This window comes from Pristis pectinata, chromosome 12, assembly GCF_009764475.1.
Source record: "Pristis pectinata isolate sPriPec2 chromosome 12, sPriPec2.1.pri, whole genome shotgun sequence".
NCBI classification, from domain to species: domain Eukaryota; kingdom Metazoa; phylum Chordata; class Chondrichthyes; order Rhinopristiformes; family Pristidae; genus Pristis; species Pristis pectinata.
In genome coordinates, this window is record NC_067416.1 from 17,421,708 (window position 1) to 17,447,093 (window position 25,386).

The following is a 25,386-nucleotide window of genomic DNA, read 5'->3' on the forward strand; positions in this document are numbered from 1 at the left end:
GGTGGCACCAGCGGAAGTGACGTTCCCGGCGCCGCCGCGCCCCCATTGGTGGGTTTGAAGAGAGCGGGAGGCGCGATCTGCTGGAGGCTGCGGCAGTGGCGGAAACAAAAATCACAGCCGGTGCCGTCGCCCATTCCCCCCCTCCCCCGCGATCGAGTGAGGAGGGTGTTGGGGGAGATAATAAACGGTTCCGTGAGGGTTTCCGCTGCAGACCCTGGTCCGTGGGTGATGGTAGAGCCGGGGCTGAGCTCCCTGCGGCCTATCCGGCGGGGCCACGCCTGATCTCCGAGGGCTCGTCGTCCCCCTCTCACGTGATCCGGGCGATGCCGCGATGTGAATCCGGGGTGGGCGGAAGCAGGAAGTCGTGCCGCGGTGGCCGGGGCTTGATCCCAGCTTGGAGCTGATCCGCGGCGGCGGGCGTTCTCCAGCCGCCGTCCTACTCACTCACTCACTCACTCACTCACCAGGGCTTCATCCCGGCCCCGTCTCGTTCAGTCACAGATGAAACCGGCGGAATCCTGGACACGCTCCTTCCCTGATTGTCATTCCTTCCCGCATTTTGCGCCCGGAAGTTTAGAAAGGGCTTACAGAACCAAGTGGCGTGACTTTTTTTAAGTAAGTTCTTTCTTTTAAAAAAAGAAGGCGGTAATTAGCTTTCGTCATATTAAAACTTAAAACAAGTTTTAATTCAGTTTATTTTCCTCTAGGATGGCTCTGGCAGTACATTTGGGAACACCAAACGAGAAGTTGTAAACTCGGAGGCGGAAATACTGCAATAAATCAAAGCTATGATGAATTTACTGGAAGCGAAAATTGAAGCTGCCGTATTTGTTTCGAAAGTTCAACCATTTGTAAATCAACATTAGCATGGTCTTTCTTTTCCTCGACGTAAGAATTATTCTTTGCCTGCCCTCCAGCTCGGAGTGACGTTTCACCTGGTTTATGTGGTTTGATGTACGTTAACTAAAAAGTTTCCGTCTTCAATCAAGCACAATGTGTTCGATGATCAAATTTGAAAATCTACATGAACTGAAAAGAATTTGTCACTGGGGACCAATTATAGCCCTATCCGTGATTGCAGTGTGTTCATCAATGGCCATTATAGACTCAGTACTTTGGTATTGGCCCCTCGATACTCTAGGTGGAAGTATAAATTTCATTATGTTGATAAACTGGACAGTTCTTATACTTTACAACTATTTTAGTGCAATGTTTGTTGGTCCTGGCTACGTGCCAATTGGATGGAAGCCGGTAAGGAAAGCTAATCCTTTATAAAACTGAGGAATATTTTAATCGACGATGGCTATTTGCTACTATTGTAATAACTAGTACAGTACATGGTCATTTTATGGGCGAGAGTTTGAATGTTTATAGATGTTAGCAGTGACAGTAGATGCCAAGGTTCTTTGAGCATCTGTTTTGTGAAATTGTTTCAATGCCACTTGCTACACAATTGGAATTTCCAAGTTTTGTGCCTCCAGCACTCACCGGATCTTAATGTATGAGACATCTGAGCTTACTCAAGTTGGCTTTGGAAGCATTTGGTTGGTGTACTTATCTGCAACAATTGTAACTATCATTACACATCTGTTGAAACATTACCGTTATGCACTACTGACACATCCAGTGTTAAATGTCAGAGTGAAGGATTAGTGAACTTGGTCTATTCATTGGTTCATTCTTCTCCTTGTGCCCTAATCCAACTGTTTGCATGGATAGTTTAATAGAATGCAGCAGTTTATGATGCTGTTTAAAATGAGAATATCTTGAACAGAAGGTCACAGCCCTGTTATGATTCACAATATAGCCCCCCCCCCCCCCCCAATTAAGGTGTTATGTCTGTTCAGTACAGTCTCTTTTGTGTTAGACTGGAATTTCCAAAATGAGTGAATATAATGGGGAAATACTTGGTAATATTTGGCAGATGACATGAGGCACCTTTCCTCAATTGAGTGAATGGTATGGGTTGGGAGATGAAAGGGGAAAGATGTAGAAAATGCTACTTATTTAACTTTTAGGGTGGAATTATTAGTGTAGATTATTTCATAGAATTGTATATTACCAACAAATTCCAGAGACTTACAGTCCATAAACACTAACTAAAAAGTGGGAGTGCATTGACTTATCCAGATATAATTCTAGTAACCATGAAAAATAGTATTCAATGCATCACTTTCTAGCTCCTGGGAATTTAATGATTGCATTTTTGTTTTGTATTTCTCCTGCCACGATATTTTGTATTCTCAACTGTAGTAACCAAAAGCTCCAGTAAGGCCAATGAACCTAACTGCTGAACATACTAAATATTTACATGACCTACTTCTTGAAGCAATAGTTTTATAACCTAAAAATAGCACTCTGGTTGATGCAGGCAATTAATATCCCATGATACTGATGTGCATTCACTAAATATATCTCATTCATTTTTTACTTTTTTCTTTGCTATCAACTGTTTTCTTTTTCTTCAGTTGACTAAAATAGAAAGATGATTATTGTAATTATCTTGTTCTGTTCAAGGAAAATCCTCATGATGCAGTGTATCTGCAGGACTGCAGAATCTGTCATGGTTACAAGGCACCCCGCTCACATCATTGTCGTAAATGTAACAGGTATGCTTGGACAATTTAACACAGGAGCACGCATTATGAAACAAGTATTTTATACAGAAATGCAGTATTTTGGGAATAAGAATAACCTGTCAGACTTATTATTCAGTTTTTATAATGTTCTTTCTAAGAAGTTTCGATTGAAAGTAAAACCATTCATAATAAGATTTGTTGTGTACTTATAACAAAATTGTGCAAACTAAACAAATGGTATTTCATAACTGTTGACAAGTTAAGATATAAACTGATGTAAAAGAAAAATAATTGGCAAATATTGCAAACTGAAATAACTTTGGAAAGAAATCATTAACCTGAGCTTTACAGTTGTAGATGTCAAAATAATTGTCTGTTGAAGTGCTATACCTATTCTGTAATTTGAGCATTCTTTTTTAAGGCTATTACTGTTTTATTCCATTCATAAATACAATTCAATTATATTGTGAGATAAAATCCACAGAGCAGACTGATTACTTTTAAACCTTTTATGAACTGAATCCTTGGATGCAATCACTTGAATGTTTTAGAAGTCTGAAAATTACTCTGCATTCTTAAACCATCGTATTCTTACGTCCTTTTAAAATGCCCTCGGTGTGGCAGATTAACGACAAAGTGGACGCCTGGCTCGTAACACAATAGAACCCCATTAAAACACAAAGGCATTTTAATAAAACTTTCATTTCTATTTTGTTCTGTCATTGTTTTATTTTCCCTGACACTTCATAATTTTGTATCACTTGTGTAAATTCTGCTCTGATGGAACTTTGCAAAATGTTTGAGTCCTAGTACAAGTTTCATTAGGTAGCTGATGTCAAAAGAATTGGAATCTGGAGCTGGCTTTATGGGCTCTTGATCTTGCTCCTCTGTTGAACAAGGTCATGGCTGATCCTGTACCTCATTTATGTTCCTCCCAATCCCCAGATCCCTTAGTTCCCTCTCTAATCTAAAAATCTATCTGAGTCTTAAATTTAGTCAGTAACTGAGCATCCACAGCTCTCTGGGGTAGAAAATTCAAAAAGATTTACAACCTGCTGAGTAAAGAAATTGCTCTTCTCCGTTCCAAATGGTCTAAAGTCAGTGGCAGGGAGGCTATTAATCTATTATAGGGGCATGGTATTGGAGCACTGAAGAAATGTTGTGATTGTCAGGGTCAGTATGTATTTTGACTGGGAAATGTTTGATGTACCTGTTACTATTTTGAGGTTGTAAGAGGGTAGCATAAGGAAAATAAGTCGATGTCATACACCTGAATTTTCCAAAAGTATTTGAGGTGCCAGACAAGAGGTTTCCTGAAATAATTAGGATTGGGATGATATATTGGCATGAATTGGGAATTGGTTAACTGACAAAACAGGAATGAATGGGTTATTCTCAGGCTGCTGGAGTTCGACAAGGGAGGCTATAAATGGATGTAGACTGGTTAACAGAGTGACAGATGGAATCTAATGTGAAAACCATCCTCTTTTGGGGTGGGGGGGGGCCAAGCAGAATGAAGTGAGAAACTGGGAAAAGTTTGCATTCAGAGGGACCTGGATTTCCCACATAACAGGAAATTAACATTCAGGTGTGGCAAGCAATTAGGAAAGCAAATGATATGTTAACCTTAATTACAAGAGGATTGCAATAGAAGACTAAAGGAGCAGTATTACAATGGGCAAATCATTAATAGGATATTTTCTATAATCTACAGATGATGAAATCATTGAATTGCAAGATTAATTTAAAATGGGTTTACCTCAGACATATAATTTGCTTGAAAAATAATAGTTACTGCCAGCTTCTATAACTTCATTACAAAAGATAATCCAGTTTATTCCAAAATAAAAAAGTGATTTGCCTTTAAGCCATAAACAGTCTTCACTTTTTGTATACCACTCTTAAATGCAGATTATAACCTTACATGTGAAGCACCAGTTGGGTAAATTTGGAGTATTTATACTGGATGTGTTAAATTTCTTGTTTGTTTTTATGGACCTGAATGAAAAGTCCATTGATTTGTAAGCAATGTGTAACCAGTGAAGGAAGTAAATTATGATGAGAAATGTGACTCGGTAAAATATGTTATCATATTTTCTGAGGAACCTTTGAAGAACAGCCTACAGAAACTTTTGGAAAGGCAAGATGGAACTTGTAAACTTGACCAGAAATGGGATTTATCCAGAGAACTATGTTATTCTAGGGGTAATAGGCCTTAAATGAAAGCAAACCAAACACTTAATTTCTAGAGGGAAAAAATTGAAAGTAGGGAAATTCTGATAACCTTGTGTCAAATTTGCATTGGACCACACTTGGAGTTTGAAGTTCATCTAGTCACAATATCACAAAAATAAGTGGACTGGAGAAGATGCAAAAAAGGATTTCCAAACAAGATGTACTAGAAATGTGAGGTTGTGTCTTGCTAGGATGAACAAGTTGGATCTCTAATATTCAAAAGGGAAAATTGAGGGGTGGTGTGCTAGAGGTTTTTAAAGTGAAGGAAGTTTTTGATATAGAGTGAGTATGGAGAATGCTCCCATTTGCAGTTAAGTATAAAACAGAAGTCATGAATGAAAAATTCCAGCAGAGAAACAATTACCCAGCTCACCACTGACCATGGATGAGTTGAAAAGCAAAGATGTAATTAAGAGCTAGATATTCAAATGAGGATGATAGAATAAGTTGTTGTTGATGGTTAAATGACCAAGGTGAAATATCAAGCTTTAATTAACCACTGATAGCTATTAATTTCAAATGAATTTTGACTTCTGTTATTTCCAGTGTACTTTTATATTTGCAATGTTGTTTTCTATTATGGATTGTTTCATCATAAACATAAAGAAGATTTCTCTTTTGGTTTTTCCTTTTTACAGTTTGTGACTATCTTATCTGTCCAAAACTTCAATATATGAAAGATCAGAACAATTTGAGTAATATATATTTCAATAAAAAATATACAAAATGCATCTAAGCAAATTGAATTTTATGTAAGGTTTAAATACACTAGCATATTCTAAATATACTTACTAAAATTTCCTGTCACTGTCCATGTTTAATTTGACAGAATTGTATTTGTTATCGTAGCGTTTAGCGTAACGCTTTACAGCGCCAGTGACCCGGGTTCAAATCTGGCCACTGTCTGTAAGGAGTTTGTATGTTCTCCCTGTGTTTGCGTGGGTTTCCTCCCACATTCCAAAGACGTACGGGTTAGGAAGTTGTGGATATGCTATGTTGGCGCCAGAAGCGTGGTGACACTTGTGGGCTGCCCCCAGAACACTCTATGCAAAAAAAGATGCATTTCACTGTGTGTTCCAATGTATGTGTGACTAAAAGATATTTTATCTTATCATAGTTCTCCTTTTGCTCCTAGGTGTGTGATGAAGATGGATCATCATTGTCCATGGATCAATAATTGTTGTGGTAATTTTAACCATGGCTACTTTACCTTATTCCTGATGTTAGCACCAATGGGTTGTATTCATGCTTCTGTGATTTTAATCATGACCATGTACACACAGCTTTATAACAGGGTAAGTAATGCATTGCTTTATTGCAAATACATCTCAGGATATCATGCTAATAAATGTGCTTTGGTCTTTTATAGAAAATGTCTTTGCATGAATGGACAATTTGTTCTGTAGGAAGTTCTTGGTATGGTGGTTTGCGTATTTAAAAAGCCACTTATGCTCTATTTACAGTCTTTTTGTATGATTTTATTGCAGATATCATTTGGTTGGAGTTCTGTAAAAATTGACATGAGTATGGCTCAAAGTAATCCACAATTTATCATTCCTTTTGGAATTTACGGATTTGCCGCCTCTCTATTTGCTTTAGGATTGGCAATTGGTACAACAATTGCAGTTGGAATGTTGTTTATTATTCAGGTACAGTTTGGAATGAAATGCTTTGAAATGTCAGATTTGATATTTTTGGACCCAGTCACACTGAACATGGTTAATATTTTACTATTTTAGGATCATTATTTAATTTTGGTAATACAAACTATTTATTTGATCAGCATTCAAGAATTTGCACATTTTTGAGCAATAATAAGATTGAAGAGTCTAAAAAGATGGTCAGGATATGGAAACCGGGGAACTGAAAACCTGCTTATTCAATGAATGTTATGTTAGAGCATAATTATGTTATGTTAATTGATACCTTTTTTTTCCAATGAGGCATCAATTAATTCCCTTTCCAAAGATTTTACAAATTCCTGAACTCTACCAGGAATTGCTGCCTATTGGATAGGTAATGAGTTTTGTTTTTCAATAGACTAGCTATTTAACTGTGTTTTTCAATGGGTGTTTGGATTCATTATTTGGTGTCTCTTATTTTTGTAGATGAAAGTGATTCTTAGGAACAAAACATCCATTGAAGTTTGGATAGAAGAAAAAGTAAGTTGTGGTCACTTTGCATTCCTATGCTGCCAATATCACATTGATGAATTGCTGCAATGGGTTATTACAAAGAGATGCATCTCTTGAGCAGTTCTTTGTAGAATCTCACCTCTCTCAAAATCAGAAAAAAGTGAGCTGATATGCCCCTTGACTTGGCATGAACTTCTTAAAAATCAGTATATTTTGAAGTTTAAAACAGTCTATCCCAATTTTTTTTTAAATTACCTTTTACAAAATTTAAGACTTTTGAAAACTTTAGGAACTGCTTAATAACCCATGTGGAGATAATTATAAATAGCAACTTAAAATCTGTTACCTGAGCATCTTTCTTTCGGTTCTCCTAAACTATTATTGGCTTAGGAGTTACCAGATTTTGACCCAGTGACACTGAAAGAACAGCAATATATTTCCAAGTTGAGACGATGGTGTAACTTCTTGGTGGTAGACGTCAGGGGTTTTGGGGGTGCTGTTTGAGTGCCTATGTGAGTTCTGGAGTGTATTTTTTAGATAGTACATTGCAACTACTGTGAGCTACTGGTGATAAAAATGAATGCTTAGGGTGGTAGATAGGTTATCATTTAAATGGGTTGCACAGCCCTGGATGGTGTCAAAATGTTTGTGTTGTTGGATCTGGATGAGTACAGGATGTCACATTCTTGACCTGTGCCTTGTAATTAAGAGAAAAGTTTTGGGTGTCCATATCAAGTCACTTGTCACATCCAGCCTCTGAATTCCTCTTGTAGCAACTATATTATAAGCTGGTCCAGTTGAGCTTCTGGTCAGTGATGATTCCAGGAAGTTGATGGTAATGTCATCGGATGTAAAGGTCAGACCTTGTAGGAGATGGTCATAGTCTGGCACTTTGGCATGAATGTTACTTGCTTCTTATCAACCCATGCCAGAATGTTGATGCATGCTGGTGTGAGCTGCTCATTTGCCGAGTAGAATGTAACCATATATTTTGCTATCATCAGTGAAAATTCCCACTTCCTTTCAAATGATGAAGCAGCTAGAGATTTGATCCCGAGTATCCCCTCCAGTAATACCTTAAGTTTGGGATAACAACCACATCCATCTTCCTTTGTGAGGTTTAAATCCAACCTATTGCATTTTTTTCCCCCTTTATGTCCATTTATCTTCAGTTTTACCTTGGCTACTTGATGCCAGGTCAACTTCTCCACCTTTGGAATTAGATTCCATATTTAAACCATGGCAGGCCAAGAGGTGGTATATTATGGTGGTGTAAATTTCTACTGTTGATGATGCTCCACAGCACCTCATGGACACCCAGTAATGAGCTGCTGGATCTGTTCTATGCCTATCCAACTTAAAATGATCATAGTTCCACGCAATTTGATGGTGGGTGTCCTCAGTGTGAAGGCTGGACTTTGTTTTCACGAGGATCGAGAGGTCCTTCTTCCACTGCTTTCATGAACAAATGCAGGTAGATTGGTGAGGAAGAATTCAAGTAGGTTGATTCTTCATGTTGGTTCATTTGCTACCTGCCACAGATTGAGTCTAGCAACCATGTTCTTCAACCTGGGTCAGCTCAGTCAAGGGTATACAGCAGGTAGCCCTTGGAGTCCTCAACAACTGTTCTGAACACCTTAGAGGCTGAAGTGTGATGCTACCAAATCACTCTTGGTAATGTACATTGAAATCCCTCACCCTTGATACTTTAACTACTTCTCCCAAGTGTTTAATGTGGCAGAGCATTGCTTTATCAGTTGAGAATGGATAGTGGGTGGTAATCTGGCAAAGGTTTAGTTACTCATATTTGACCTAGATGCTATAAAACTTCATGGGCTCTAGAGTAAGTGTTGAGGACTCCCAGATGGGCTTTCCTGTATGCCACTCTGGTGGGTCAGTCTTACCAGTGGTATAGAACCCATCCAGGTATGGTGATGGAAGAATTTGGTTGATTGTCTGTAAAGTATGATTCTATGAATAATGGTATAAGATTATTGTGTGACCAGTCTGCGGAACAACTTTCCCAATTTAGACTCTCATCCCCAGATGTTTGTGAGGTCTTTGTAATGTCTCTCCCAGCTCACTTGACCTTGCCATGTCTGAATTCAATGCCTTGGTTGCTGCTAGGTGGTCTGTATAGTTTTGTTTCTCTTTTCAGTGTAGTGACAATGGTACAACTGAGTGCTTTACTTCCCTATTACAAATGGAATTTGAGAGTCCAGCATGTTGCTGGGTTTGGAATTGCACGTACGCTAGACTGTGTGCAGGTGCCAAATTTTGCTCTTCTGAAGGACGTCGGTGAAACCAATTGGGGTTTTATAACAATACAATAGTTTTGCATTTGTTGTTGCAGAGATTTTTTCCTCAATTCAAAAATATTAACCATTTGAATTCCACAGCTGACATGGTGGGATTTGAACTCTTGGTTCACAACTGCATTATGGAAATGTGGACGTGGTGTCATTTGTTTTTATGAAGATGCTTGTGTAATATTTGGTGGTTCACTATTATAATCAGGTACTTTTGAGGGAAACGTTGAGAGGGGTGGTGGAGTACTTGCAGTGCTTACAGCTTGTTCTCTGAAATTAATTATGAAAGTGTTGAGGAACTCACTGCCACATTTTTGCCCTACCTTACTAATGTACAAAACAGGTTATCAAGCTCCTTCAATACAAAATGTTTTTCAAAAGTTACCAATGCAATCTTGTTTCCATAGGCCAAAGACAGAATCCAGTATTATCAAACGGGTGAGCGGTTCATTTTTCCATATGACCTTGGAAGCAAGTGGAAGAACTTTAGGCAGGTGTTTACATGGTCTGGGATTCCTGAAACAGATGGAATTATCTGGCCTGTTCGTGAAGGCAGCCATCCGTACACGCTAACGGTAAATTTGTTTCTTTTAGTATGTTATTGAAACAAAATTGCGTAAAATGTTCGCTGGCAAATAAGAACTACAGTGGGTATCCTATTTTTAAAAAAATGTTACTTTTTTTTAATTTTGAACTACAGTGCATTTATTTTCTTAAACCTATAAGAGCATATTTTGTGAATGTCTCTCCATGATTTGTCTTTGTGTTTTTAAATCTGTTTTGTGTAATGTCCTTGATCTGTTTCATTTACTTGATAATGCACTTAGCTCATGTTGCATTATGGGCTTGAGCATTGTTCCAGGATACATTGCAATAGACAAACTTCATTTCAGAATTCTGGTAGTGCTACATTATCAGAAGTGTTCTGTTCCTTTTGAGAGGTTCACTTGAATCACTTTCTTTGCCATAAAGTATCCAAGACACTATATTGAACAAGTGAGTCTTCTCCTAATTTGAGCCATATTGTTCAATGAAGCAGGTTATTGTTCATTCATCTCTGCTATACTTTGGCAGTAAATTGGCTGTTAAAGCACTGTTGAAAACAGCTCGTGTTTACTTATCTAAGTTCAGTAGAACTCTAATCTACTGAATAGTTTAACTCTTTAGAAATCCCAGCGGCTTGGCATGTGGGTCACCAGGTGATGTTTAATGTTAATATTTTGTTTTTCCACTTGATCGTACATTGGCTTCAAAGCTGGTTATCCCATTGACCAATGACAATGCTATTCTTGAACCAGCTATTGGGGAATACAGGAGAGCAGCTCACCGTAAACTCAACTTTTGATTCCTTTCCCTGCCACCACAACTGCAACCCCCATCCTGACCAGAAAAGTCCATTTGACAGCTGACTACGCAGTATGAATTAACAGCTGGAAATCTATCTCTTATGGCGAATCAAATTGCAGACTAAAAGCATCAGTGATATAATGCATGAACTTCTATTCCTTTTCCAGTAGTCAACCACAGATTAAATTTCTGATAGAAATTGCAAAAGAAATACTTTCATGTAATCGGATGAAAAATGGGAAGGATCAAAAAAGTAACAATTGTCCCTTGAAATTTGACTAACAACTGTTTGAACTTTTACCCACTATCTTAAGTCACACTAGAGTTATTTTGTTGTAACTTCTTGGAATTTCAGAATAATATCAGTTAATTGTGAATAAGTTGATATGTAATGGTGTATGCTATCTTTATCCTTTTACAGATAGAACAGCTGAAACAGAAAGCTGATAAAAGAGTGAGAAGTGTAAGTACTGTAGTGCCCATAAATTTTTGACAGATGGCAGTATTTCATAGATTTTCCTTTTGTAAAGTAGATGTTATAAATCATTTGTATTTATAGTTAGTTGAGAACTCAGATCATTTTTCAGGTTTACATAACATTCAACCAGCAGCTGAATTTCTGGGGGTATCATGTAGCTGTGCTTTTCGGAGAAAGCCTTAAGATCAGGCTCATTCTTGTAGGCTCCATGAAGGTTATTCTTTAAAATAAAATTTTGAAATGGATTCTGCAGGGATTTTAAAAAAATAGAAACTGAAAACTCAAGAATGGGAGCGAGACATCTGGCCTTTTTGAATCTGTTCTGTCATTCATTAAGATCATGGCTGATCTACTATGTCAGTGCCATTTTTACAGCAACTAACCCCACAACCTTGATTTCATTGAAGTCCAGAATTCTATCAATGTTTTTTTTTTGAAGGTACACAATGAGCCTCCACAGCCCTCTGGGGAAGAGAATTCCAACAATTCACCACCCTCTGAAGCAATTTCTCTTCTCATCTTAAGTGGTCTACCCATTATTCTGAAACTCTGCTCCCTTACCCTAGACTCTTCAGCCAAGGGAAACAGATTCCCTGTATCTAGCCTGTCAAGCTCTTTTATTTTTAAAAAAAAATGTTTGTTTTGATGAAATCTCCTCTCATTCTCCAAAACTCTGGAGAATACAATCCCAGTCTACTAAATCTCTCCTCGTACAGAAAACCTGCATCCCTGGGGCTATTTGGGTGAATCTTTGCTGCACCTTTTATATTGCATCCCTTCTTGGGTGAAGGGACCAAAACTCCAGATGAAACCTAAAAATGCCATGTACAATTACACTTAGGGTTCCTTGCGTCTAACTCTATTCCAGTCCTTCTGTATTCAAATCCTCTTGTTTAAAACAAAAAGGCTAATTTGCCTCTTTTTCTCCCTCTTAATTAATTGCTGCACCTTTTATGTTGGCCTTCTGTAACTTGTGTACAAGTACACCAAGGTCTCTTTGAAAATCAAACCTACCCAGTCACTCAACACTGAACAAATACTCAGCTTTTCTATGATGTGCAGCTGGGTGAATGACCTCATATTTTTCCACTCTGTATAGGATGTTCTCGCCCACTCACTCAACACTTCATGTCCCCTTAATGCTCTCTCTGCTCTCAATCCCACTCAATTTAGTATTGTCAGCAGCCTTGGAAATATGATATTTGTCAACCCTGCCCCCATCCCAGCTAAATCATCGATATTAGATTGTGAAAAGCTGGAGCCCAAGTTCTGATCCCCATGGTACCCCATTACATCTTGCCAACTTGAGAACAAACATTTTATTCTCACACTTTGATTTCAATATGCAAAAGCCATTTTTAATCCATGTCAGTACATTACCATTCCATGAGCTCTAACCTTGAGCTTCCAGTACAGGGCCTTATCAAATGGCTTCTGGAAGTCAAAATACACCATTGATTCACTGGTTCCCCATTTTCCATTCTACTAGTCACATCCTCGGAACACCAACAGATCGGTTAAAATGATTTTTCATAAATCCTTGTTGAATCTGATCAATTCTTTTCAAGGTGTTCTGATTTCACATCCTTCGTTACAGATTCCAGCATCTTCTCTACCATTAATGTAAGGCAAACTGATCCGTAGTTTATTTTTTTTCTCTCCCTTTTTTAATTTGGGGAGGTCACATCTTCTACCATCCAATCCACAGAAACAACTCTAACATCTATAGTACTTTACAAGATGATAACTAAAATGTTCACTCTGTAAAGTCACCTCCTTCAAACCTCTAGAAAGCAAATTCTAAGATTTATCAGCTTTCAACTTGCCATCTTTTTTTGTCTGACTAATACTTTGTTCCTTCAATTCCTCATTCTTAATTAATTGCTACACCTGCATGCTAACTTTGTGCTTCATGCGCCAAGAAAACCTAGATTCCCATGTATTCCATTCACTTTGTCTCCATTCATTTTGATGATCTGCCTTTTGATTCCTCCTACCAGAGTGCATGACCTCACACTTTCCTACGTTAGATTCTCATTTGCCAGGTTTTTGCCTACTCACTCAAAATTTCTATATCTGTTGCAGAGTTTAAATATCCTCATTGCAGCATGCCCTTCCACCTATTTTCATATCAGCAAAATTGTCTACCTTGCACTCTGTCTCCTCCTCCAAGTTGTTAATATATATCGTAAATTAATGAGGGGCGAGGACCAATCTTAGAATCATGTCATATGTTCACTGGACATGACCCTATAATGTCATCAAGTTTTTTTTTAATTTATTAACTTTCCTATTTTGGGTTTTATCTTGAGCAATAAGTACTTCTGCACTAAATACTTGTACAGTTATCAAAAACAAACAATGCAGCTGGTAGGAAGGTGTGAAGTATATGCTGCCCTGTTAGTTAACATCAGGAAAAAAAGCACCAAGTTTTCTGTACCTTTTCTCTATCATCGGTTGCCAGTTAATCGAACTCGTTAACATTCATTTAATCTGAAGTCTTGTGCAATAATGTGTGTATGAAATTTGTTGTGCATTGATTGTTCTGAGTTCAAATGTGCTCACCTGACAGAAGAGTAGCAAGCAGCTTTGAACGCTCAGGCTTGTCTATCAAGGCACTTTTGAGAATTGAGAATCTTTCTTGATTGCTTAAGTTGAGAGCCCAGCACTTAGTAGGATTTTTCTTTGGAAAGCTATTTTTCTTTCCAGAGAGATTATATAGATTAGAGGTTATGGAGGGAAAATAGCAGTGTTTGGCGTGGGGCAGGGTAAGGGGTGGACCCAGCTCCCTGAGAAATTGATGGGGGATTGTGTTGTTAAAGACCTTGCCTTTTCTGAATCGGGAAGATATAAATGGAATGGGTACTCAGCAGAACTTGAATCATAAAGCTGTAAAAGTGTTTTTACAAGGCTTAGAGCAGATGTACCAGAAAGTAGTTGGGGTCTGTATTGTTTACAAATGGCAAGCAGGATGAGGGGAGAGCAATGTGTACTTATTTTGTATAATTTAATAGTATACACATTGAAATATTGTTTAATCTCCTGGGAAATATAAAAACAAAATTTAGAAGTGTCTGTAAAAATTGTCACTTTAGATCACAAATTTGTCTCTTGTTGAATGCCTGGCTTGCATTCTTGTAAGTAAATGTTGACCATGAGATGTGACTACAGTATCACTAACTGTTTTCAATTATTAGACCTAAAGTTGCAGATGAATATTTTTAAATAAATTGAATGTGTTCAATAGCTATATTGACAGACTGTTTAGAATCTATTTATCTGCTCACAATGGAAGTGTGATGTTTGTGCATAGTTTGATCTATAATTGTATCTTATTATTGATAGGTTCAATACAGAGTGATTGAAGATTACAATGGAGCTTGCTGTCCTATAACAAAAGGTTTCAAAACGTTTTATAGCACACCTTGTACTGAAGAACCCAGAATTCAGCTGAAAAAAGGAGAATTGATTTCAGCCACAAGGGGTTTGCAGTAAGTTGAGCAAAAATTAATCATGTCATGGAATATGTAGCAAAGGATTTGGAATTAAAACACTGTTTCAACAATCATGGCCAGATGACTGCTTTCCTCTCTCAATTCTGCATAAACTTAGGTTCATCCAAAACTCCGCTGCCAATGTTGTAATGAGCCCTGCTCACTTACTAATGCTTGCTGATCAACATTGGCTTCCCATTACGCTACTTGTCAGTTTTAAAATTCTCATAGTTTTCAAACCCCTCCAAGGTCCATCTCCTCTCTACCTCCTGTAATCTCCTCCATCTGATATTCCTGCACGCTTCCAATCCTAGCCTATTGATTACCTCAAATGTAATCTCAATGCTATTGAAGGCTGTGCCTTTAGCTAACAAAGCCTTCTCTGAAATTTCCCACCGAAACTTCTGCTCATCTACCTCTTATCTTCTCTGGCAATCTAGCTTGGTATCAAATTTTATTTGATAATAGATAATAGAGCACAGTGGAGACTTTTGCTGCTGGTATCTGGAGTGGAAAAACAAGCTGCTGGAGTAACTCAGCAGGTCAGGCAGCATCTGTGGGGGCAAAGAGATGGTCAACATTTTGGGTTGAGACCCACTCCTGATACAGGGTCTCAACCTGAAACGTTGAGACCCTATATCAGGACCGGGTCTCAACCCAAAACGTTGACTATCTCTTTGCCCCCACAGGTGCTGCCTGACCTGCTGAGTTCCTCCAGCAGCTTGTTTTTCCTGTAATGCGGTGACCAGAACTACACACAATACTCCAAATGTGGCCTAAACAAAGTTTTATACAACTGCAAAATGACTTGTTAACTTTTATACTCAGTGCCCTGACCAATAATGGCAAATATGCCATGTGCCGCCTTTACCACCCTATCTACTTTCAGGGAACTATGGATTTAGCCCAAGATCCCTCTGTACATCAGTGCTCCAAAGGGTCTTGCTGTTTACTGTATACTTTCCTCTTGTATTTGACCTCCCAAAGTGCAACACCTCACTTGTCTGGATTAAACTCCATCTGCCACTTCTCTGTCCATATTTCCATCTGATCTATATCCTGCTGTATCATTTGACAACCTTCCTCACTCTCCTCAACTCTGCCAATTTTAGTGTCTTCTGCAGATGTGATAATCAGCCGGCCTACATTTATTTTATTATAAATAATTTATATATATCACAAACAGAGGTCGCAGCACTGGTCATAGATCTCCAGTCAGAATAACACCCCTCCAACACTACCCTCTCTTCTATGGCCAAGCCAAATTTGAATCCAATCTACTAAGTCACCATGGATCCCATATACCTTAATCTTCTGGATCAGCCTTCCATAAGGGACCTTGTCAGGTGCTTTACTAAAGTTCATGTGTATGACATCCACTGCCCTACCCTCATCAATCACCTTTTGTCCCCTCTTCAAAAAATCTCAAATCAAGGTTGGAAGACATGACCTCCCCCACACAATGCCATGCTGCCCACCCCTAATAAGTCCATGCTTTTCCGGATGTGAGCAAATCCTATCCCCCCAAAAAAATCACATTTTCTCCAATAAATTCCCTACCACTGATTACAAGGCCCACAGGCCTATAATTTCCTATTTTTGTCCCTATTGCCCTTAAACAAAAGAACATTGACTATTCTCCAGTCCTCTGGGAGCTCACCTGCAACTAAAGAGGATAAAAAGATCTCTGTAAAATCAGAGCAATCTCCTCTCATGCCTCTCGATCTGGGATAGATTACATCAGGCCCTGGGGACTTAAACACCTTAATGTTCTTCGAGGCCCAACACCACCACCACCTTTAATATCAAAATGTCTTAGAGTATCAGCATATCCTCCCTGATCTCACTATCATTCTTGTCCTTCTCCTTGGTGAATACCAATGCAAATACTCATTTAGTATCTCGCCCACTTCCTCTGGCTGCAGCCATAAATTCTCTCCTTTTATCCATGAATGTTCTTGCTTTTGACCTCCCAAATTGTTCCACTGAAATGGTTTAGGACCTTTGTGTTAGAGGTGCAAATAGAGTTGTGGTTTTTAAAAAGCATAATGTGTGTTTTCTTTAATGAATTTATCATTGTTTTTTACTTCCAAAATTAGTCTCTATTAATCTGAATTTTTATGGCTTTAATTATCTCTTCCTGTGCTTTGGAATCGTATATTTGAATTGCCAGGCCATTTTTGTTAACGTGCACTCTTCAATGTTCTTCCATTAAGTTGATATTCCTCCCAAAACAGATTACTGCTATTCCTGATATCTTGTGGATTTCACTGTTGTTCACTACTCTGAAAATAATACAAAATAAATTTTGAATCTAAGCAATAATATCAAACAAAGAACTAAAATATATGTACTAATAATAAATAATGAGCCTGACAACAATGAAAATAGGCGAATGCAAGTAAAGTCTCATTATTGATGAGGAATCAATTTTTTTAATAAAAAGTAATTCATTAGAAATAAAATGTAATAATTGTCAACTTTCCATATTTGTTTTTGTATTTGAGATGAGCTTATTACATGTTTATTATCAGTAACTTTTACCTCCCTTTTAAATTTTAATTATGGAGATGATCAAAATTATACTTATTTCTGTGATCCTTGCATATCTTTCTCAAATTTCTGAAAAACTCTACTCTTTGGTCACCAGTAATTCATACCAGGAATTGTACTATCCTATTTGGTAATTATGTCCATACAAATTCTATCTCGAGTATTCTGGTACATCGAAGTAACTTGTAATGTTGTAATGGAATCCTTAACATTCGTAAATGAAGTGAAATGCTGATCCCAGATTGAGGCTAACATAAGGGGGGGAAATGGATTAATATTTCAGTATATTTAGAGTAAAAATGCAATCTATAAGTATGGACATTGAAACAATATATTAAGTGAAAAATGAGTTTCATTTATCAATTTTAATTTTCATTCAATAGTAATTAATACTTCTCTTCAGGCACTGGATGTATGGTGACAAGAACTTGAAAAATGCCCATGGTAAGTAAATTAGGCACCATGTTTCCCAGAGAAGTGTCTAATGGTAATGTATCTTCGTTTATTTGAATCTCTTTATTGCAATTCTTAGTCAAAACTTCAAAACAAATAATGTAGAATGTTTTGCCAATCTGCCATTTAAGTTTTTGTGTTTTATTTAAGGTAATTACCTAAATATGTGTTCTTCAAAATTGAATCATGATTAAAATTGTGTTGCTCCAGTTCTTGTGTTTCAAGATATGAATAATATTGAGATGCTGAGTGGAAAGAGTATAGCTGCTGATTAACCAAGGGAACTTCAGCTGTTAGTCAACTTGGCTTGCTGAGATCCTAATAGTCATCAAAACAGATTTCACCCAATTGAATAATCATCCCTTACCAGATGAGAGGGATTAAATATTTTTCATTTTGCACAATATCCTGAGGTGTTGAATGTTATCTGATCATATAAGTCAAAAGTTTAAAATACATCTGCACTGTTATACATTCCAAAAAGATCCTGCAGATGCTTGAAATCTGAAATAGAAACAGAAAAAGCTGGAAACACTCAGCTGTATTCCCAAATCTGATGAATGGCATTGACCTAAAACAATAAGTATTTCCATCTCCACAGAAGCTGCTTTACTTCCTGAATATTTCCAGCATTTCTGTTTTTATTTTTAAAAAAGAATGGAGAATTTTTTTTAGCAATCTTTTAAAACATTTTCAATTAACTTTCTTTAACCATGACTTTAATTAACTTTATTTGAAAGCTTTTAAATCCTGTGGTGCTGTTGTTGTTCAAAACTTTCTGTAAAATTCCTCAATGGGTGACTCCATACTACTCAAGCCAATTAAAATATTCTGTTGGGAAAACTTAATAGGTAAAAATAAAGTATCTGCACCAACTTAACAATAAGGGATAATTGTAGACCTTGGAATGATTTGCTTATCTACCATCCTCTATGCATTGTATTGCTGTGGAGGCATCTCCAGTTTGAAATAGCAAAGATTCTGATACTTGCATAATAACTAAACAAACAAATAAAGAACAAGAGCAGGCTACTCTACCCCTCTAACCTGCTTTGTCCATTTAATAAGGAAATGGCCGATCTAATCATAACCACTCTCATCTATGAGATAACCTTTCACCCTTTTATTAAGAAGTTCTGCATTAAAATTGTCAAAGATTCTGCTTCCTCTGCTCTGAGGAAGAGTATGTGAAAGACGTGGCCCTCTAAATTTCAGCTCGTGAATAAGCTTCAACTAACAATACCTGGAAACTTAAAAATTAAGGCACTGCTACTAGAATGTGAACTGTTCCTCCTTGAAGGCCCTTTTGAATTAGTTTGGTGTTTCATTGACCTGTTGTACAGATTATTATAAATAAGAGGTTTTGTATTTTAGCATATGAAAGAAATTGGGTTATGCTAACTTGTTTGCATTACATTTCAAAAAACATGCGACAAAGCTTTCATGCTGAGTACTTGATCCACGACTGAATATAATCCAGATACCAACAAGCTGGTTAATTTTGATACCCCATGGTCATATCTGTACCAATATTTGGCGCCATGATAGAAAGTAATGAATATATTCTAGTGCAGAGCTTGGATTGTCATCTGACGAAGAAATGGTAACAAGATCGGAAAACCAACTGCCCAAACTATCACCTGCGATACAATGATGACCATCAATTCATGATGTTTACGTTCAGTAAGCTTCAGATAATTTCCCTAGGTAATTGTGGTCCTAGGCCTGGGTGTTCTATTTTATAGTTTGAAAAGCTGTCAACCCATAATTGATCTTATAACTCCAAGGATAAGTTGAGGAAAGATTTAGTAAGCAGAGAGACCCATTTTGGGAAAAAAACATACAAGGGAAAAGGCAACTTTTGAATTTCTTGGAGAGCATAAGTGATGGCATCATTGTTATTTAAATGACTTTCAATAATCCTCAACTTTTCTCTAAACAGTTGGAAAGCAGGAACGAGGCTGGTTCCCAAGAAAATGTGTGGAGAAATACTTAAATGGCCCTGCCACAGATAAAAGAACAGAAGAGGATAAAAAGAATTTCTGATGGCTATTGGTGCTAGTTCTTCTGACAGCAGAGTTGGTGCTGGCCTTCTACAGGATCTCCTTTCCTTAGCTTTAAAGTTTTTTTTTCCACATTTAATTTCTACTTGACTGGTTTTGATAAAGCAGTTGTTTTCCTAAGCATTTCTTTTCTAATCTAAGAAATTCCTCTAAATTTTCAGTGTTTGTGAAACAACCTAATTATGGTCATTTAGATTTGAGAGGTGATTCACAATTTTAAAATAATAAATTCTCTTGCCTTTCATATGCATTTGCGTGATCTAGCTTTGTTGTGAAACTATGGAAGCAATTTCCTGGCACAAATTGGGACAGTAATTCATTGCCATTTTACTTGTATTAAGTCAATGTACAACTATAGATCTCCTCCATCACATCCATGGCTCCACTTTTGGTTCTCCTATTTCTTAACCATTATGCTCTCACCCTGGCCATCCCCCTCTGATACAGCACCTATCTTGGCTGGATATTCTTTAATTGGCCCCTCAGCTTCATGTCTGCATCAAACACAACCCCACTTGTTTGAATGGGATTGCTAAACTTTACTAGGGGCCATCTGGCTTTTACTTTGATATGGATTAATATTGTTTTCAAATTATAATGCAATCAGTGTCTTAAAATTCAAATTCAGTTTTCTTCTGGTTTCAGTAAACTTTGTGCAATTTAATGTGAACAATGGAAAAGTTCCTAATTTGGGTAGGAATTATCTGAATATCCACTGGGGCTAGCTGACTGATTAGGTAATGGTAGTGTGGTATAAGTTTAAACTGGCATGTGAGTTGCTGAAATACATCAGCAATTAATTTCATTCTGGGTTTCAACATAGTGATTCATCAGTCCCAGGTGATGCTTTCATTAAATGAAAACCATGATGATATACACATTACTGCTTGTTATACCCATAGTTCTGCAGAACACCTTCTGCCATACCAAATTATAGTGAACATGTTCTAGTATTTTCTGAAATGTAACAAGCAGCCTGGTCTTTTGGTGAGAGAGAGAGAGACAGGGAACAAGGCTGTTCTACCCTGCATCCAGTTTGTGGGGAAATTGCTAGAATCCATTTTGTGGGACAAGGTGACAGGTTATCAAGAAAATCAAATTAGGAGCAGAGTCAAGGAGTTCTGAAGAAATGGCTTTTGACATTTTAGGGCTTTTTGATGGTTATAAGGGATATTAGAATATTTAAGCTTACAAAATGCACTTATCCTGCTACCATTTTAAAAAAAAAGGGCTCATTGTTTTGGTGATCTCATTCTGGATTGAGGATTGGTTAACAAATAGAACTATTGATGTCTCATTTTCTCATTGATACTTTGTAAATATTGGCTTATTCAGTGCTTGGGCTTCAAGTTTATAATCTGTATTAATAATTTGGATGAGGGAATTTATTGATTTGATCTTATCTGGGAAAGGAGGTTACAAGGGAATAGAGACAGGTTAACTAAGCAGGCAAGGAAAGCAGAATCATTTTTAAAAAGCAGAGATTGGAAATTGAGTTGTTGTTGGGTGAAATTCTACCCAAATCGCAGTTAATATGTAGGTACAATACAGCCTAATGTTTTTTTGTGATGTATTTAACTGAGGACAAAAGTGGAAAAAATCTATAATCCTGGAATTGAGATTATATACCATAATAGATTTGAGGAAACTTCCATTAGGTTTTTTTAAGAAAAGCAAATGCAACTCCTTTATTCAAAATGGGAGGGAGACAGAAAGCTGGAAAGTATGGGCCAGTTAGCTTTGCATCTATTATTAGGGAAAATGTTAAAGCTGTTATTAAAGACATATTTTAGCAGGGTACTTGGAAAATTCAAGGTAATCAAAGTCAATGTCAGTTTATAAAAGGAAATCATGTCTCATTAATTTATTGGAATTCTTTGAAGTGGGGTATGGTGTAGACAAAGGGGGAATCAGTTAATGAAGCATACTTGGATCTCCTGAACCTACCTAATAAAGGTGTTGTATCAAAAGTTATTGCAGAAAATAGACTCGTAGCATAGAATGCAACATATTGCATTGGGTAGAAGAATGGTCAGCTAATGGGAAAGAGGGCATAGGTGTGAATGAGTTTTATTTTATGGTTGGTAAAATGAAACAAGTGGAGAATCTGTGCTGGAAATTCAACTTTTTACAATTTACTGAAGGCACTTTTGTTAAATTTGCTGATGACACAAACATAAGTAGGCAAGCAAGTAGTGAAGAGAACACAAGGAGGCTACCCTGGGATATAGGTGGGTTGGGTGAGTGGGCAAAGATCTGCAAATAGAGTATAATGTGGGAAACTGAAATTGTCCATTTTGTGAAAAAAAAAGATAAAGCATATCTAGTAAGAATTGCAGAGTTCAGGTGCTGAGGGATCTGAGTGTTCCAGCACATTCACACAAGACTAGTATATAGGTATACAAGTACTTGAGTAAGCTAACAATGTTATCATCTATTGCTTGGGGGAATTGAATACAAAAATAAGGATATTTTGATACAGACATTGAGACTACATTGGAAGTATGTGCAGTACTCCCCTTATGTAAGGAAAGATATTAATGCATGAAAACAGTTGAAATGACATTTACTGAATTAATACTGGGAATGGGAGTGTTTTATGGAGGAAAAGTTGGGCAGGATAGATTTGTATCTGCTGAAGTGTAGAAGACTTAAAAGGACTTGAAACAAAATCCTGGGGATTCATGACAGGTTGGATGTGGAGAGGCAGTTTCTGAGAGTAATTTCTTCTCCTTCAGAGGTTGCTCCTCAAGGTGCAGGAGAAGCAGAGACTTCGAATATTTAAGTTGGGCGTTGCTAGATACTTCATAATAAATGAGTAAAAGGTTACTGCTGATTGACAGGAATGTAGAATTGAGATAACAATCAGATCAGCCATGATCTTATTAAATGGTGGAGCAGGCTTGAGGGCCCAAATGGCCTACTGCTGGTCTTATTCTGTATATGCATGTAGTTTCTGGAAGCCTTAAAAGGATACTGGAAATACCCAGCATGTCAGACAGTATAGAGAGAAAAACTGAGGTTGACCTTTCATCAGAAGTAGCTTGTTTTGACACAAACTGGAAAGGCTGGTTACCTGAAAATTTTGATTCAATGTTGTGCTCCAAGATCTGGCGTGAGCCTATCAGTAAATGAGATGCAATTCCTCTAGCTTGCATTGGAACAGGGAAAGGGGCCAAACTATGAGGAGTTGGCTGGAGAACTAAACTAACTGGAAGCTGACAGAAACCTTTGCAAACTGAATGGAGGTGTTCTGCAAGGTGTAATCCAATCTCTGTTTAGATTCTCCAATGGAGAGGAAACCACACAAACACCAAATACAGTACACTAAATTGGAAGTGCAAGTGAATTGCTGCTTCACCTGGAAGGAGTGTTCAGGTCCTTGGAATGATAGGAAGGGAAAAGATAACATTGTTGTATGATAAGGTGCCATGAGGATGAGAGTGGGTTTTCTCTGATCCATCTCAGGGCATAAGTTGGTGATCAATATTCATTACAAGCCCATGGATTCCCTTAGCTATCTTAACTACACCTCCTCCCAACCTGCTTCATTTAAGATCTTCATTCTGTTTTCCCTGTTTCTCCAGTCAACAAATCTGTTCACCCTTCATAACCTGCTCTGTCTCATGACATTTTCCACAACAGTGATTCCAAGTTGTCTTCCTTTTTCCACTTCTCCATAGTTGACAGGTACTTAATCACATCGTCCATCTCCTATATTTCTGCCCTTGCCCCCTCTTTTACCACTCAGAGCTAGATTGAGGTTCCCCTTGTCCTCAACCCAGCCAGCTTCCAACCAGATCATCCTCTAATTTCCACCACCAGATTTTCTTTGCCTTTCAACATTTTGAAGTGACCCTTCTCTCCAGTGCTTGCTGGCTTACTCTTCTGTTTCCACTACCGTACACTCCTGGCATAGCAGTATCCCACACAACTGCAGGGGCTACAGCATTATTTGGATTTACAACACTAGCAGTTTTTGTTTTTGAAATGCTTTACAAAATTTGATATGAATTTTCTAGCTGTTATCAAACTTGATAGAAATGATACAACTTACTTCTCAAATTAAATACTGCATTTATTCTTAGCTCCTTCTTACCTCGATGCTAACTCAAGCTGGTCTCTTTCTTGACACTGGGCAACTTCTAATTTCCTTGCAGCCTGATCATGAGATTTGTATAATTTCAAACATATCTTTGCAAGAGAAGCAAAGTTCTGGAAATACTTGCGTCAGGCAATGTCTGTAGAGAGGCTAATCAAAATTTAACACTCAACAACAATCAAAACCAGCTTCAGGATCCATGGGAGAGGGGCAAGGAAACAAAAGAGGCCTGTGATAGGGTGGAATGCAGGAAGGAATAAATGGTTTTTAAAAAATGGTAATAATGCAGGGTCAAAGGAGATGATAATGGGGCAATTAAAAGCAAAGATTGGTCTGTAGGTGGTGTAAATGTAGAATAATTATTTGAAATTTATGGAAGAATGTGCAGTGAGTGCTGGAAATCAGAACTAAAAATGCAAGAAATAGTTATCTGAAAATGTTAAACTCATTGTTGGATTTGGAAGGCTATAATGTGTCTAGTTGAAAGATAAGGTTCTTTTCCTCAAGCTACTTTGGAGCAAAGGTAAGTTGGCTCTCAAAGTTCACTTGGAATGGAGAACTAAAGTAATAGGCAAATGGAAATTCAGGATTATACCAGCAAAATGACTGGAGGAATTCCTCAAAATGGAAACAGTCTGAATTTGGTGGCTGCAACATAAGCCGTTCAACAACGTGTACCAAATTGTATGACAAGTTCCTGCTTCACGTGATGTGTTTGAGACTTCGGGTAGCAAGTAAGTAAAAGGACAGGTGTTGGGGCTCCTGCAATTACAGGGGAAGGTGCTGTAGCAAGGAAAATGGATATTGATACAAGTGGAGTAGAAAAAAAAATGATGGGGAGGCTATCTTTGCTTTGGAAATCCAAAAAAGACAATGAAAGTGAGGCTGTCATCACATTGGTGGTATCACAAAATTGCAGAATCTGTTGAATATGAATACAAGTAGGGTATCAGAGCAATATATTGGACATAAAGGTAGGCTGTCCAACCCATGTGTCCATGCCTGTCAAAAAAAAATTGCTAGGTATACTTTCCCGCTCTTGGTTCATAGGCTTCCTGTTCATAGCAGTAAAGGAATACCAAAAATACTAACATTTATTATGATTCTACTTCTATCACCCTCCTAAAGCAGATCCCACCAGCCTCAGGATACTTGGTTTCCAGTTATCAACCTAAATGCAGGAATGGATTGTTTTATTATCTGAGGCACTACAAATAGAACAGATCATTGTGCAAATATCCCAACTTCTGATCTCACAATTGAAAGGAGGGCAGTAATTCATTGGAGAACTGCTATTAAGCTGATTAACTTTTTAAATATTATAAGCATCTCCCTTTGAGCTAGTGGAGTGTTCTTCTCTGGTTTTCAGTAGAATTCAATCCCCTGCTGATAGGGCAATGCAGTGGCACAGAGTTGCTGCCTCAGCTCCAGTGACCCAGGTTTAGTTCTGAACACTGGTATCTAGTTTGCACATTTATCCACATTTCTTCGTGAAAAGACTTTATCTGCAATATAGATGAAGTTATTTTTGCATTTAATATCACAAGCAAATGAGATAATGAAGTCTCTTCATATATTGAATAAAATGTTCCAATATTAAGCTGGGCTCTTGATCAATACACACTTCTTGCTGCTCCC

At 37.6% G+C, this 25,386-nt stretch overlaps 1 protein-coding gene across 2 annotated transcripts; it reads left to right on the plus strand.

The window, feature by feature from the left end:
* Nucleotides 1-78: 78 nt before the first annotated feature.
* zdhhc6 (zinc finger DHHC-type palmitoyltransferase 6) lies at nucleotides 79-19,890 on the plus strand. 2 transcript variants are annotated; one of them, XM_052027217.1, is made up of 11 exons: nucleotides 82-615; nucleotides 708-1,251; nucleotides 2,518-2,609; nucleotides 5,950-6,109; nucleotides 6,302-6,463; nucleotides 6,923-6,976; nucleotides 9,666-9,833; nucleotides 11,027-11,068; nucleotides 14,429-14,574; nucleotides 17,534-17,574; nucleotides 19,526-19,890. In XM_052027217.1, exons 2-11 carry the CDS (start codon nucleotides 994-996, stop codon nucleotides 19,627-19,629), a joined length of 1,227 nt encoding a protein of 408 aa, XP_051883177.1. In that variant the 5' UTR covers nucleotides 82-615; nucleotides 708-993; the 3' UTR covers nucleotides 19,630-19,890. The 2 variants fall into 2 exon arrangements, with proteins under 2 accessions (XP_051883178.1, XP_051883177.1); XM_052027218.1 differs by lacking the exon at nucleotides 6,302-6,463 and having other exon boundaries at nucleotides 79-615.
* The last annotated feature ends 5,496 nt before the right edge of the window (nucleotides 19,891-25,386 follow it).